The 17,020-nt window shown below is 41.3% G+C and overlaps 1 protein-coding gene across 1 annotated transcript in view; it reads right to left on the bottom strand.

Moving 5' to 3' along the window:
* The window catches only part of AFF3 (ALF transcription elongation factor 3), a 558,198-nt gene that overhangs the window by 293,847 nt on the left and 247,331 nt on the right, over positions 1-17,020 (bottom strand). The window contains exon 6 of the mRNA XM_065929723.1: positions 6,027-6,074. Coding sequence (XP_065785795.1) covers positions 6,027-6,074 — 48 coding nt within the window. The remainder of the gene's footprint in view (positions 1-6,026; positions 6,075-17,020) is intronic.

The following is a 17,020-nucleotide window of genomic DNA, read 5'->3' as shown; positions in this document are numbered from 1 at the left end:
CTCTACGTACATATCCACCATGAATATTTCTCAGGAAATTGGAATTAAATTAGTGACTAAAGATGAAAGTCAAGAAGATAATCTGCTCAGAGGGTGCCCTGAAACTGTCTGTAAACCCATCCTTTATATCCAAACCAGATCTCGAACACGGGTCTCTTATTACAAAAGCTCCCTATGTTATGAAGGGTGCCTCTAAATAACCACCATCTAAAGCTGTCTGGCGTCAAATCTGTGCATTCTAGTTTCAGCCCCGCATGACTCCATTACATTGTAAATGGATTTTATTTGCTGAACAAATGTTAATGCCATTCTACGTGAATGGATAACGCTAGGAAAAGCACCTAAGTATTACAGCAGTGGAGCCCTTAAGGATGAAATACAGTGTAACTTAGAAAACTGTCTGTTAAAAACATATGTCAAGCCAGGAGGGCTCCCAGCCCTTGGAGCTCATCTCCATAGAACTCCGTTATAATTTGTCCCTTGGTTAAATGAATGTTGCCATAATACATAGATTTACTAGGTCCCAGGAATGAAATTCTCTGAGCGAGGATAAAAAATAATTGTACTTGAGAACATAATGTAATATTCAAATGACTGGAAAAGAGTCACCTCAGCAAAAATAAGAGAGGGGAAAGGAAAAAGAAGTTTAAAGGTGAGATAGCTAATGTTGGCCATAAAACCTCCGTGAGTTCAAGCGCACGCACACGTGATCAGGCGCTTTTGGATCACAAACATGTGGGAGCGGGAAACCTCCCTTTTACGGCAAAATGCCTGAGTGGCTTCATGAAGGAGCCGGGCGGGGAGGGTGCTTCTTGCTTTAATAAGACAGCACAGTGGGTGGGGGCGGTGCTGGTCCCAGACAGAGCTGGTCAAAAATCCCAGCTCTCCTGCATGGCAGCTGTGTTTAACCTCCCTCTGCCTCAGTTTCTTCCTCTGTAAAATGGGGATGATAATAGTTCCCAACTATACAGAAGGCAGCTGTGATGGCCCAGTGAGAAAACATAGGCAAGAACTTTAGATGATGTCTCAGACATAGTGAAAGAAAGTGAAGTCGCTCAGGCATGTCTGACTCTCTGCGACCCCATGGACTGTAGCCTACCAGGCTCCTCCGTCCATGGAATTTTCCAGGCAAGAGTACTGGAGTGGGTTGCTATTTCGTTCTCCAATAAATGTCAGCCCGTCCTTGTTGGTGGCCTTTATAGAATTTGGGCTTCCTAGGTGGCACTAGTGGTAAAGAATCCACCTGCCAAGGCAGGAGACGCAAGACATGCGGGTTTGATCCCTGGGTTGGGAAGATCCCCTGGAGGACAGCAAGACAACCCACTCCAGTATTCTTGCTTGGAGAATCCCAGGGACAGAGGAGCTTGGAATGCTACAGTCCATGGGGTCACAAAAGAGTAGGACATGACTGAGCAACTGAACACACACTCACATAGAATTTAGTGGAAATGAAGAGCATGAATGGAAACCAAGGCCTCTCCTCATAAGCGGTTTCTAAACTCAGGGACCCCACCCCAGTTTTCTCCAGTCTGGACTCTGCCCCCTCTCCTCCACAGAAACAGCACTCCAGGGATGTCCCCAGCAGTCCAGTGGTTGACTCCAAGCTTCCAATGCAGGGGGCACAGGTTCAGTTCCTGGTCGGGGAACTAAGATCCAGCAGGCGGCATGGTGTGACCAAAAAATAAATAAATAAAAATAAATTTAAAAAGAAAAAAGAAACAGCACTCCATAAGGTCACCCATGACCTTTCTTTCCAATCCTTTGGGTGGTCTTCCACCCTCCTCTCTCTTCTCTCTGGGAAATTCTGAGCCCAGTTGAATGGAAATTCTCTTGGCTTCAACTCTGTGACTTTTCAGTCACGATTTTTCCTAAGGTTCTCTGCTGACTCCCTCTCACATGCATTTGCCAGTGGCTATTCCCTTGCTTGGCCTTGAAATGGTAGACTTTGGGTTTTCATTGCTTCTCAGCTTGTAGTTCCTCTCCAGGCAAATGGACCCATTTCTGTAGTTTTACAACCAAAGTGCTAATTCATCCAAAATGTTGGCCTGCCTTTCAGACCTCTGTTCTGAGCTTATGCACATTCTCCACATCTACCTGAATACCACAAGGCACCTTAAACTCAGGACATCTGAAAACGATCGTGTGACGTACTCCCTCTGCTTGCCCAACACTTAAACGGGGCAGGACCCTATGGTCCTTGCCCACCACCCCCCACCCCCGTCCTCTGCTTGCCTTTTGCCTGTGGAAAACTTTAGTCAGAGAATAAGCTTAATCAGAGAAATGAGAAATGCAGAGACAAAACAAAGGAGACCAAATAATAACAACATAGTCATTAAGCACAGTCAAGGACTTTTAGCTTCTTCTCAAGGGCTATAGAAAATATTCTGAGCCATAACCTCTGAGCTGTCTTATAGATGCTGAAACCCCAGGTAGAAGAAGCTAACTACATAATGACCGGACTATACCCATGACATTACATTAGCTGACACAATTCTGAGAACCGGCCTCAAAGAAATGGGGACAAACCAATCGTAGAACTGCAGATTAACTGTACCTAAAACAACCAAGATGACGCTGGTCAGACCCCCGATGACCAATCTAAAGATGACTGTCAGAGCTGACTGTGCTGTTTCTGCATGTACACCTCCCCCACTTCTGTCTATAAACGCTCTTGCCTTTGTACAGATGGCAGCCCTCCTCCGCCAGTTGCCAACATCTAAAATAAAGCAAACTGTCCTCTCCACCAGCCTGGCCTGTTTATTGGCTTTCGGTAACCACTCTTTTGGTAACAGCATCAGCCTCTCCCTCCATCTTCACAGGTCTCTACCCAGCATCCCTGCCCTGGGACCTGCAACAGCCTCCCCCTCCTCCTCCCTCTCCTCCCCATGACAGCCAGTCTGATCACATCCCTCCCAGCTCCGACCCTTCACCGGCTCCCTGGTGCTTACAGGTTCCTGAGTGTGGCTGAGAAGGTGCCGAACGACTGGCCTCTCCTGCCCGCCTTCTCCCATCCGCCCTCTGGCTGCACGGGCCTCCTCTTTCCTTCCCAGGTCCCTGACAAGCTGAGCTCTTCGCCCCTCGTGATGGGAAGCCCCACCATTTTCTTTAGGTTGCCTTCCTATTCATCCTCCAACTCTCAGCTCACAGGTTGCTTCCTCAGAGACACTATTCTTGATCACAAATTAGGTAATAAATGCTAGAGAAAATGTTCAGGAAACCCTGAGTATTTATCACAAATAGCAGGACAGGTTTATTTAAGAGATTTAAAAAATAATGTAGCATCTATCTCTTCCAGCACACTGTTGCTTCCAAAAGGGCCAGGGTCACATCTGTCTGAAACCTACCACTGATGCCTGGTACCTCCCATATGGAAAGGGCATGCTAACACTTGTTCAATGACTATCTTAATTTTAATTATTTTAAGGCATTTTTCATGACCCTCTTCTTCCTCCACAAGAAGAGAAGCCACTGCTTTTAAGAATGAGATGCCTGCAAATTATAATTACCTCTGGTGATCTTGATGACATCAGGTTTGCCTGAGTTGATCCCAAGGGGAGAGAACCTGGTAAGGAAAACTGGGTTCCACAAAGACAGTCCATAGTAACCTAGCATTAAAAAGGCCAACACACCTCTTTTTCTAGGGGGGAGTCATACAGCATGTGGAATCTTAGTTCCCTGACCAGGGATGGAACCCATGCCCCCTGCTTGGAAGCTCAGAGTCTTAACCACTGGACCACCAGGGAAGTCCCATCCAATGCATCTTGTCCATGATTTATAGCGAAGGAAATCTGCTTGTGAGCCATCAGACTGATGCTCACCATTCTCCTTTAGAGTATTCTCTCACTCACTCACTCATTTATTCATTCATCCCACAAGATCATGAATTCTAAAGTCTAGACACTGGGGCCGCCATGTGGGAAGGACACAGATATATGTCGGACACACAACCAACCCAGCAGGCTGTACCTGAGAAGGAATCGTGCATGTGTCTGCAGGAAAGGAGATGCTTAGAAGAGGCCAAGAAGATCCTGGGGATTCCTGCTGTGAGAGGCAGGTGACGGCCAGGAAAACACTCCAGGCAAAGCTGGGAATACCCACATGCTCCTTGAGGAGCTCCCGAAGTACCACCGGCCACTCTAACACCTTGATGGCCAGGTAAGGGGCAGGAAGATGCTCCCAGGACAGCGCCAGCACCACTAGCACCATCTACACTATCTCCTCACTGGTTGTTCCTCGCGGCCTTTAGGAAGCGCATGACCTAGAGCTCAGCTGTCTTCCAGGGAAGGCAGCGTCCCCCACCCCTGACCCTGCACATGTGCATAAATCAATTATCTCCTGGGTCCAGGCTTTCGCTCTTGTTCCACACCTGATCTGAGATGGGCAGGGGAGGCACCCATGGTATGATGGGTTAGGGGTCAGTATTGTAGGGAGGCAGGAGTGAGGCGAGGCTGTGAACCTCAAATCAGCCCTCTTCAGAAAAAAACAAATGACGGTTTAAACACTTGACTGCAATATCTAGTTTTAAGTGATTTTCGCATCATCTAACACATATCCTTCTGGTATGAGAACTACTCAAGCTCTTTATGAACGCCAAGCCTTGCCTGGACTATAGAACAGACAGGTCAAATGACAGAGCTCTTCCACATCCTCAGAAAAGACAAGAAAGGATCAGAAGTGGGAGGATTTTTAACACAGTGAAACCAATAAGAGGACTGGTATGTTGTGATCTTCTCATTTTTCAGACAGAAGCCAAAACCAATTGAAGGAAGATGGCTTCAACACTGAATACTGGGACCCAAAACATGAAAGTATGTTGAAAGAGAAAAATAGGACAAGTACATTAGCATTTTACACTATTTGCATTTAGTCTGAAACAAGGCCCCAGGAAAGAGAATTTAGATATAAAATACAATGTGCATTTTATTCAGCATATACTTAAATGCCAGGAATGAAGCTGCCACACTTTTCTGACAACTGTTTTCTCTATAAACCTCTGCCACAAAAACAAAAATCATTACAAATTCAACAAACCAAATTTCAATTAATTATTTTCATCAATTCTACAGTGAAGAGATTTGCGAAATAATGCTTTCCAGGAAGAATAAAAATATTCTACCTCTGAAAATGACTTGACAGTCAACGTAAAATTTTAAACCAAATAATTGTATTATTGTAGTTCACAAGCAATTCAAGAAAAAATATGTAAGGTGTCCAAACATTAAAAATATATTAAAATAAAGTTATTTTTTTCTTTATAGGGAATTGCCACACCATCTGGTCTGCTTTATCCTGGTGTTTTGCCCAGTGTAATATCAGCTTTCTGAGAGTCATAAATTATTAGGTTATTCCAATGAAAAAATCTGAGTGAAGAAAAAATATAGGTTGAAGAGGACATCCTGGTTATAAGTCTGAATACTCAGGAGAACACTAACATGGCAGAACAGCCCAGCCTAAGCGAACCTGTGCGTGAAACTAGTTCACAGAAGGTGTGCGTGTGAGATGATGATGATGAAAAGGACAGGCTTACAGAGAGGACCAGGCGAAATAATAACGTGCGTAACAATATAGAAATAAATCTTCAGCATTGAGCATTACCTCTTTGTCAGAGTGCTTCTGATTCTAATTAAGTTTGGGAGAAAAATAACCAGGCAACCCCTGCCTGACTGGGAAGCATGGACTATTAAAAGATGCTTTTAAATAGTAGGGAGATGAATGGGGGCACCCAAACGTGAACACGGCCATATTTTTCACCTCAACTCTGCTGCTCTATCTTCCAGCTGATCCCCTTCATACAGCGTCACCTCAGCCTGTGCAAAGGGGCCAGATGGAGGTGGAGCTCCTAGGTTTCTATAGGAAGCATGGTTTTGTAAAGTCTTATTTAGGCAACTTGGGTGATTACCCTCTGAAAGGGTAAAGATCAAACAACACACGAACAATGGGCTCACTCTGACACTCTAGTGGCACACCTCCCTCTGTTTAAAACTTACATCAACCAACTGGTAAAAATTTTAAAAGAATATCCTTACCCGAATGATTTCTTCAACACAGCTGTTGGTTTCTCCAGATCGACTCTCCTGCAAGCAAAGGGTAAAAAACATTAAGCCTGATAGAACAGTCTTATGGTTACAATGAAAAGACGGCACATAAGCCTCCAAACTGAATAGAGTTTGGACAAGGTGCCATGCCTCACAGGGGACTTAGAGATGAGCTCTTTTCCTTAAGGGGACAGCACCCATCACGGCTGAGACCACCCCCTTCCCCAACTGCTGCACCACGGTCAGGGTGGCCAGGGCATCGCACACGCCCCAGAGTTGCAGCATTGGACCCCCCAGCCTTGTCAACTTTAAGCAGGGCAGGATCCTCAGGAGCATAGCACACACCTGGCAGGTGTGCGCTCCGTGCACCTGGGGCTCCATCAACGTGCGGAAGGAAAGGCGGTCTCTGCTGCAAAGGTGCATGTAGTCCACCCACTGGATACATGCAAGGGCCCTGCCAAACACAAGCACGACTCTGGTAGCCGTATTACTCCCAGAGCCTAGATTTCCAGGGTGATGGGCTGCAACCCGAAAGACCAAAAGGAGACACATCCTGCAAGGGCAGGCTGGCTGTCACGTCACCTACACTGCCCTGAGCTGAAGACGGTACAGGCTCCAAGGAATGGGGACATCAGGTCACAGCCGAGTCTGGGGACCATTCTAAGCTTCAGAGATGCTGTGGGGTTACTACTGGGAACATACTCCCAGAGCACAGGAGGTGGTTTTATGGGGACGTGAAAGCAGCGTTTGCTGGCAGAAGTGCCTGCTGTGGTCTCAGTGAGACACTTCTCTGGCCTTTGATTCAATGACACTGACCAGCACTCGGCACGACCTCCCAGAATGAGGCTTTCTTCACGATGTCTTTCCCAAGACTACTCTGTTCTCTTTCCTTTCCACGGTTCTCTCTCCCCGACGAAGGCTGACTTGCATACTGCTGGTTTTCCTCGTTTGTTACAAGTCATCCTTCAGAGGGCAGGTGTCAACCGTGACTTCCTCAGAGTAGCACCCCTGGCCCTGGAACATTCAGCCACGCAGCATTTGCTTCTTCTCCAGGGCACTCACCAGGATGGCAGTTCACACAGCACTGTACTCACCATGATGGTAATTTAGGGACAGACCCTGGAAAGAGCTCTCCTCCCTCCAGGACACACTCCACTCACCTGGGGGCTCTGAGCCCTTCAGCACATGCTTCTTACAGCCTTAAGCATCTGCAGTGAACGGGGATCTGTCAGGAAGGCACGAATGAATCTACTTGCTGTTCCCGGGGATGGGAATGCTTACCACAACCCATTCGAGGACTTTCCAATATTACACAGATTCTACCAAAAAGTGTACCTTCAAACCCCAGACCTCCATGTGTGCCCCCCACTTTCTCTTCCTGGTGGTGGAGTATTTTATCAGAAATATCCCACACTTCACACTAGGTAAGGAGCATGGGTGAATGAAAGTATGTGAGGCTTGAAAAGGTCCTATACATGATTGAGATTTTTCCTACTCAGATATAGATGATTTGTCCAAGGCTCCCAAATGAGGCACAGAAGGTTTACGTGACTTATCCTCAGGCCACAGAACAGCAGGGCCTGGACCAGGAAACAGGACTCCCAATCCTCAGCTGTGTACAGAAGCTATCCCCAGTCCCAAAGGCAGTGCTGGAAATATATCCATTCCCAAACCTGAGCTCACATGTTTGTCAAAGGTATTTCATCAACATGGTTTCTAGGAGTTTTCTATAGCTTGCAAACTTTTTTTTTAAATTGTGGTAAGGTAAAATACACATAAAATAAGTGATTTTAACCATTTTAACTATATATGGCCTTTAACCATTTTAAGTATATAAGGCCTTTACTGGCCTTAAATGGATTTATAATGTCACATCTAATTCTAGAACATTTCTGTCACCCTGAATGGAGACCCCATGCCCCTTAAGCAGGAACTCTTCATTCCCCTCTCTCCCCAGCCCCTTGTAACCACTAACCTTTTTACTTTCTATCATTATAGATTTTTCTATTCTAGATATTTCATATAAATGAATTATACATTATGTGCCCTTTTGTGTCTGGCTGGTTTGTTTCACTTAGAATAATGTTTTCAAGGTTCACATACGTTGTAGCTTATGTCAGTACTTCATTCCTTTTTGTGGCTAAATAATATTCCATTGCATTTGAATATTATCACATTCAATTTATCTATTCTTCAGCTGGTGGACATTTTGGTTTTTCTACTTTGACTATTGTGATAGCACTTCTATAAATATCTGTGTACAAACTTTTGTTTGAATACCTATTTTCACTTCTTTTGGGTTATAGACATAGGAGTCTAATCAGTGGATCATATTGCAATTCTATGCTTAGCTTTTTGAGGAACTGCCACAAGGTTTTCTATAATGGCATTTTACATTCCTACCAGCAATGTATGATGGTTCTAATTTTTCCACATCTTCACCAAACTTGTCATTTTCTGGTTTTGTTTTGGATAATAGCCATTCTACTGGGTTGAAATGGTAACTTATTGATGTTTTAATATGTATTTTCCTAAGGATTAAAGAGGTTGAGCATTTTCATGTGAATGTTGGCCACTTATGTTTCTTTGGAGAAATGGCTTTTTCCCAGTTTTTCATTGGGTTGTTTGATTTTTTATTGTTTGGTTGTAGAGTTCTTGATATATTTTGGACAAAGACTCTTATCAGAGACAAGATTTGCATATATTTTCACCCATTCTGTGGGTTGTATTTTCACTCTTCATAGTGTTCATGGATACACAAGATTTTTAATTTTGATGAAGTCCAATTTACCTTTTTCTTTTTTACTTTGCTGTTGAGGTTATTTCTAAGAAACTAAAGCCAAATCCAAGGTTATGAAGATTTCCCCATGTGTTCTTCCAAGAGTTTTACAGTTTTAGTTTTTACATTTAGGACTTTAATCCAATAGTTTGAGAACTTTTAGGTGGCGTTTATTTCCTTACAAATTATTTGCTAAGTTTTAGTTAAAATAGGAGCACTACTTTAGTTAAGATAGGAAAAGTATCTTTGTATAAATGGTTCCTTTCTAGTCGCATCATTAAAAGATCGATAACAAAATGTGTAAAGCACAGCTACTGTGCTAACAGTGTATTAACAGAATATATATGTCTATCCCTGTAAAAAGCAGTGGTAAATATCAAGATAAGATTAGATGACCCAATGCTTTCACTAATATCTCATTCTTCTTTCCTATATTCATCCCTTCTTCTGTTTTCCCAAAAGTTCTCTTTTGGCAAAACACATTGACTACACCCTACAACTTCCATTTCCAGTGCCTTATCCCAGGACTGCTCTGGAAACGTCACCATCCTGATACTTCAGTCAAATCAGATCAGAGAGTTCTTTTTGGAACAGACCTAAACCCTATGTTCTTTCCAGGGCAGCCAGAGGCAACCATCATGAAGGCCTCAATGGTCCTTTGAACAATGATCTCCTTTGGAGTTCAGGTGAGAAAGAATGGATGAATTGGAAAACATATCTTCAGACCCATCAACCATTCCTCTTATCCCACTTCCAAATTCCAACCCTAAATTGTCAATGTATTTGCTATTTTCCACCTTAAAAACAAACAGCCAAGGAAAACATGACTTTACACTCTCCCGGTGAACTCACTGAGGCACACAACTTATTACAAAAACTCTTTCTATGTTTGGTTCCTTAAAGTTAAGCTTACCCTGAATATCACACTTTAATTTCATTTGAAGTGATTTATATCAATGACAGGTTCCCCTTAGTATCTCACCTCATAATCCTATAAATTTCCACTACCCTTCTCTGAAAATAGAACACCCGGAGAGGGAAACAGTATAGAAGCCTTGTTAAATACTTCCCTTGTCAATGTAGATGAAGGACGTAGGATTATTACACTCGGTCATCTCAATGGGAACTCCAACTGTGAGCTCTGAGGGTCTGGCCAAACATCAGGTCCTTCCTTCCTGGGAGGGCCCCTCACCCAGCTGAGAAGGTGCCAGGAATGAGGCCAGGACAAAGGTCTTCCAACCACAGTCTCAGGGAGTCCTAGCTTTAAATTACAGTGCTGGAGGGGCTTTGACGAGGAACACTTGGGGCTTTTTCTGGAACATCTCTGACTCCGGGGGGTCCCAAAGGAAGGCACCACATCGGGTTTGGATTTCCCAGATCCTATGTGGATTGGAGTGGATCCATGAGGCACGATGTTGTAGACAGTTTGAAATGGAAGGAACCTTAGTGCTCATTTTACCCAACTGGGTGACTTCAACAGATGAAGAAACTGTGACCCACAGAAGTAGAAAGTCTTGCCCAAGATCATTTTTGGCAGCAAGGGACAGTCAGGGTAGAACCTACACACATCTGTTCAACACCAGTTTAGTGAATTTTACTACCTCATGCAATCTCTCCAAGCTCAACCTTCAGAACTGGCTCAACTCGAGGTCACCATCATGCTTACTGTATAGAAATGAAAGAATCTGGACAGTAGTCAGGTAAATTTCCTCCTTTCTTCCCATGCTGCAAATTATCCAGTACTTAGTCACTCTGGATCTTACTCATTAACCTCAAACATCACATGGATAAACCAAAAGTGGAAGAGACAGGAGAGGAAGTGGAGAAAAAGGGTTAATACAACCATTTCTTCTGTGACATTAACACATCAGGGACAAGGATGTGTGCCCTCAGAAACTGGAGGACAGAATTCTACTTTACCTTTTCCAAATCTACAAAGGGTGGGGTGGGTATGTAGGGTTGGAATGAGTTAGGCATGGGAGTTAGGGAGACTGGGGGGCCTTTTACCTGCTTTCTTTCTCAAATATGGTTTCAGCTGCAGTTGTACACTTTGATTATATTTACATTTTAAAAACTTTTAGTGTTTATGAACAAGATTAAAACATGCATGTAATTTACATCTCCAAATTTTTGTTTATATTTTTCATAATAAAGTCATTGCTTTCCTTGGAAAGGTACACACTGAGGAGCACGGGTGCACAAAGAAAATTTGAATTACTCTGTATTTTGTGAGGGTTTGGAGCTGTTACTTCATGCTGGGTTGCTGAGCTGTTGCTCCCTATTTACTCTGACTTTGATGAACCCATGCCATTTTCCTATCATTACATTTTGAAAATCTGCCATAACAGCCTCACCTCATTGAACCTCCAACTAAACTTCAATTAAAAGCGAGCAACCCCAGCTGATTCTTCTTCTCGACAGTGTTGTCGATCACGTTCCTTTTTCACAGAACTGCTTTCCTCAAATCTTTACTGCTTGAAAATACACACCACACACTCTCAGCACAATGTGAGGGACGGAGCTGTGGGTAAGGAGAGCTCAGCAATATCCAGGAGCATCCTATTTCTGAGAGCCTAAGCCCCTAATTACCATGCCAGGCACACAGCCCTGGAAGAAGCAAGCTGAGCTTTAGGAGAAAAGGCTTGAGCCAATCAGTGGGAAATGGCATTTCACTACGGAGGAGATGAAGCTGTACGCATCCTATTTTCAAAAATAGTTTAACTCTTCATCAGACGCATCGAAGGAGGAACTTTCATTCTAAAATAACACTGTTTTAAAGTCACAGTACCTCTGTCTGCAAGCACTCAAAAGGTCCTCAAACATTCAGGGACTGTTTACCACATGCAGAGTATTAAATACTTCTACAAAAGTATTCTTAAATGTCTTACAATTTTTTTCAGAGCAGCATTTTGCACATATTTTATTTTGCTAATGTTCTAGTTTTGGTAAAAGTCACATAATAGAAAACCTACCATTTTAACCATGCTGAACTGTACAGTTCAGTGGCACAGCGTACATTCACAGTGATGCAACTCTCACCACCACACACCTCCTGAATTTTTCACCTTCTTCTAAACTGTAACTCTGTCTCCATTAAACACTAATTCCTCTTGGCATCTAACAACGCCCTTTCTGGCTATGAGTTTGACTGTTCTAGATACCCTGTAGAAGACTAATCAAACTTGATTCAGAGGGAAACTGAGATACAAAGAAAGGAGGTGTCCTGTCACTACCACCAAAGCAGGGACAGGATCTGAGCTCGGACCCAGGGGTGTTCATGTTCACACGCCTGTGTGAAGCCCCACGCGCTGACTGTATCCCTGGCCAGGCTCATCCGAGGCCAGGAGTCAGCCAGCCCGTCATCAGTCATCAGACCTGGCACCTCCCCTTTCAGGCTGCCCTCTGCTCCAAGTCACCCACGGGGAGGCTGGCCCCATCCCTCCGGGGTGTCCCTCCTGATATCCGGGATGCGCTCAGCAGATCTGTTCACCTCTTTTTCTGCTGCTGACATCCCCCTCTTCCTCTCAGAACTCCGGTCACCACCATCACTGAGACATTGACTCATTGAGGGGAAAAAAACACAGAATAATAAAAGTAGAAAGCTGTATTTCAAGAATGCAAATAAAATGGCAGCAGATGGTAGCAGCATTATTTTCAACTAAAGGACAGTTCATAAGAAAAATAGAGCATCAAAATAAGGTACGCTATGAAAGAGAAAAAATAGTTATTATGGTTGGATGTCTTTAACCCACTTCTATTTTCCCTAATAGACAAAGGATACCAAAAAGAAGACCCCAGCTATATAAGGGGGGATAGAGAATTTGAGAATAAAATTAAATAAGGCTAAACTGAGAGATATAATGAACCCAGGCAGTTATGAGGAAACCCCAATGTTTCAAGTATACGTGAGATGGCTACTGAAGTGGTTACACAGTGAGCTACAAAAGAGCATCAGAAAATTCCAAAAAGCAGTTGTTTTATAGTCCAGACGCTATAGTTACAAGTTATCAAAACAATTAAGCTACAAATTAAAACAGTAGACATAAAAAACTCCTAGAATTCTTGTAATAAAACAAATACCTCACAACTATAAATAAATCTTCACATTTACAGGAAAATAAAATTATAATACTGCAAAGCAAAATAATGGGATATTATTAGAGCTAAATTCATACACTAAAAGCTTTCATTCTTTTTTAAATAAATGTATGTGCTAAGCAATCAATTAAAAATGTAAAATAAAGGAGACATACAAAAGGAAAATAACAAGTAGAGAAAACCAATGAAATATTTATAAAACAAAAATCACAATTTATAAAACAAAAACATAATTTCTTAAAACAAAAACACATTACTCAAAACTATAATAGAAAGTCACTTAGAAATCTATTCAATAAAAAAAACCCAAATAAACATAATGTGTTATAAGAAGGAGAAAAAATATACGGAAGGGTTTGTAATCATAAGAAAGCATTGATGTTAACATTAATATAGAAAATAATACTAATAAAGTTTGATGAAGTTGGTAACTTTCTGGGAAAAAAGCTGATATGAGAAATAAAGAAAAATGAGGTTAGACCTATAAATCTGAGAAAGCAGATTAAATTAAAAATTATCTTCAAATAAGGCTTTAAGCCAAATAGTTTTAAAGTGAAGGACTTTAAACTTTCAAGAAAGAACTAATAAACACATGTTTATTCTTCCAAAGTAGAAGGTAATGGAGAGCTATGTGATTTATTTTATTAAATTAGTATAAAAACCTCACATAAGAAAATAAATCAATCCTCCTCTCAAAATCTGTGTAAAATCCTGAATGGATTATTTGTAAATACGATTCAATAAAATATTTTAAGAATTAGTGGAAACTTAGTGGGCTCTGTCCCAGGAATGCAAAAACAGTACAATCCTGCTGTTAAGTCACTTCAGTCGTGTCTGACTCTGTGCGACCCCATAGACAGCAGCCCACCAGGCTCCCCTGTCCCTGGGATTCTCCAGACAAGAGTACTGGAGTGGGTTGCCATTGCCTTCTCCGAGTACAATCCTAGGGCCTCTTTAAAGTAATGTATCACTAGGGAAAACATGCAAAACTGTGATCATCTCAGGTTTTTTTCCTGACCTCAGAAGATTATTTGATCATATATCTAGAAAAGTCCCAAAGAGTCCACTGTTACTGTTATTTAAAAGGGAGGTTTAAAAGTGGTTGGCTATTAACAGTCAAAGCTCAATAGCTCTTCTGTGCAGCAGCAATAAACACTTTGAAAATATGAAAAAAGATCCCACCTGCACTATCAAGAAAAATAAATGAGGAATAACCTTAACGAGACATGTTGAAGATCTGTTAAGAAAAATCTTCAGAATTCTACTGAAAGATGAAATGCTTGGAAGAGACTGCTCCTAGCTTCTCCAACACCTTTCAACTCTATTAGACAATACAAAGCTAAATAAATGTATCAATTAGGACAAACTGCAAAGTGTATTATCTAAAAAAAAAAGGAGGTGAATGTCATGTAACAGAAAACCAAGCATTTTTAAAGTGTACAGTTTAGTGGCCTTGTATATATCCACACTGTTGTGAGTCATAGTCATCTCTGTTTAGTTTCAAACTTTTCCATCATCCCAAAGTGAAACACTGCATCCATTAAGCAGTCTCTCCTCACTCCCCTTCATGCTAACTTTTTACTATGATTGTAGTATAGTAATGAATACCATACTGAATTGAAAAGAACAAAGTGAGAAAAATGTTGATGAGTATCATTACTTGTATTAGTAGACTTCACAGTGGATATGTTATCCCTCATTTATGTGTTTATGACCAGTTTCTGGCAGAGTACTTGGCACAACAGAGTAAGCACTTGAAGATGTTTGTTGAATGAATAATAAATGGCCAATGTACTAAAAAAATGAAAAGACTATTAAAAAAAATTAAAGTCTTATACTCTAGTATGATTGGTCATCTATATTACAATGTCTTCACTTTAATGAAAAAAAAAAACAGAATTACCTTAAAGACAAACTCTTAAAATATCAACATTTATATACTTTATTAAAATTAAGCATATACCCATTAATAGAGAAATCATTAACAAGTCATTTGGCTTCCCTAATCTCCACATTTGTATCTGTAAATTAGGGAACAAGTATTAGCCTTCTATTAACAGGCAAAATTGTTAAAGAGTTAATAATTGATTTTTTCGGTCAGATTCCTAGCCACAGGACAAGATCTTTCAATCATGTTGCTATTTTTATAATGAGAATTAGTGATCTCAGTGAGAGCTTGTAGTTAAAAATGCATTTGGTTTTCAGGAAGTTAAGTGGTCTGTCAGTGCACTGACCTTGTCAAATGTCTGCTGATGGCACAGAGAGATTAAAACCAGAGACAGTGGTTTTACATCCTGATCACTAATTGATATTGAGTGCTTTCCAGGGGGTCATGTCTCAATACAGAGCCCTGCGCTGTATACCAGGGCCACGCTCCACACTGTCCTGTCCTAACTGGGGACAGAATTCAGACAGAATTCACATGCAAGTCCCACCTGCAGCCTGACGCTGACAAGACCACTCCAAGACTGTTCTTCACTCTGTGTTTTCTCATCCACAACTGTGTGGTCGTTACTTTTAGTGAGAGGAAGACCACACAGGCTCAGGTGAGAGTGACAAGGCTGAAGGTATTTGACCCTCCCATGTCAGGCATTCTTCACTGAGACTTCTAAACGCACCATTTCCTTTTTAATCCTGAATCTCATCCAGCAAACCATCTATACATAGTTGACTGCTGAATAACATGGGTTTGAACCATCTATGTGCCTATTTTTTCCAATAAATATAGTAACTGTGTTTTCATTTTACATATCTTTAAGTGAACTAAAGGTAAGGGAAAGTGTGTGTTTGGAGAGAGATCACAAGATGTGGAATTCAAAGAACCCAGAGCCGAGTCCTGATTCTATCCACACTGTTTCCTGTCCTTGGGTGATTCATTCATCAATTCATTTGTTTCAGAGGCAGAGATAGCAGTAAGTGAATTCTGGATTGTTCAAGGGTCAATTGTAATCTAATAACACATGTTATTTGTAGGTAGCAGAAGGCTTACTAATACGGCAGTCCTATAATATATCCTTTTTTTCCCCTTAAAAATGGAATGAAATGTACAAGAAAAAACATTTGATTACTGTGTACAGTGAGAACATGGTTTTCGTTTCTAATCATGAAATTCTGAACACAGAAACCTGTAAGATGGAGAGAGTAATCCAGAGGGCCTGAAGAAATTAACCGATTAAAGAGACTTAGGGCTGCTCTGATTTGTGTCCCGTGGTAAGACGGATAATCAATTCTCTTTTAGCACTGAACTGAAATGACTATCGGAAATGGTAAAAGTGGGGCTAAGTATTTGGCAAAATTCTATGTGATACAGTCTATTAATTTTACCTAAGCATTTTGCTAAGAGAAAGAGAGATTCACAAATAACACTTAACTCATTACAGACCAGGGGATTTTTGCAAACTTAACACCCGTGGCCGGCAATTTGTATTCTGGCCAGTCAAAAATTAACTCTGTTACTTCACTAATGGTTTGCCAGCTATCACATTCAATAGTTACACCTGACACACCTGTAAAGTCTTCTCCAGCAAGGTGAGTTTCATTTTGACTTTCCATATCAGAATCAATCACTAAGGTTTTTTGTCTTTTTGGTGGTCTAAGACTTACATCATCTGAATCAGAACTATATTCTGAAGAACGATCATCTTCTGAGACACTAGTATATATGTTGCTTGGACAGTCAGACAAAGTATCTGCATAAATTCACTGAAAAATTCTTCTTCACTCAAAATGTTGCAGTGCATCATCTTTGAAAATTTTACAGTAATAAACTTGCATTTATAATACACACAAGGTTGGAACAAAAATCTAATGGAGCAAAATGTAAATGATAATGACAATCATAAGTTGTATAATGAACCTTTCATCCATTTTAAGCTTTAACAATTTTGCAAGGTGTTGTTAATTGTATCATTCTTTCAGAATGTATTGATACATCTCTGGTCAATAATGTGTAATATATTAAAGTCCCTCATAAGTTTTTCTATGCATTATCATTTCACTTTTCCAAAAAGGTTTCATGTCATCTGGCCCTCAGAACAGGGTTCATCCTGTGTGTACACTTAACATAAACTCTTTCTATGTATGCCCTTGGAGGAGATATGCTATAGAT

Source organism: Muntiacus reevesi, chromosome 3 (genome assembly GCF_963930625.1).
Source record: "Muntiacus reevesi chromosome 3, mMunRee1.1, whole genome shotgun sequence".
Taxonomy (NCBI): Eukaryota; Metazoa; Chordata; class Mammalia; order Artiodactyla; family Cervidae; genus Muntiacus; species Muntiacus reevesi.
This window is presented reverse-complemented; position numbering and strand designations above follow the sequence as displayed.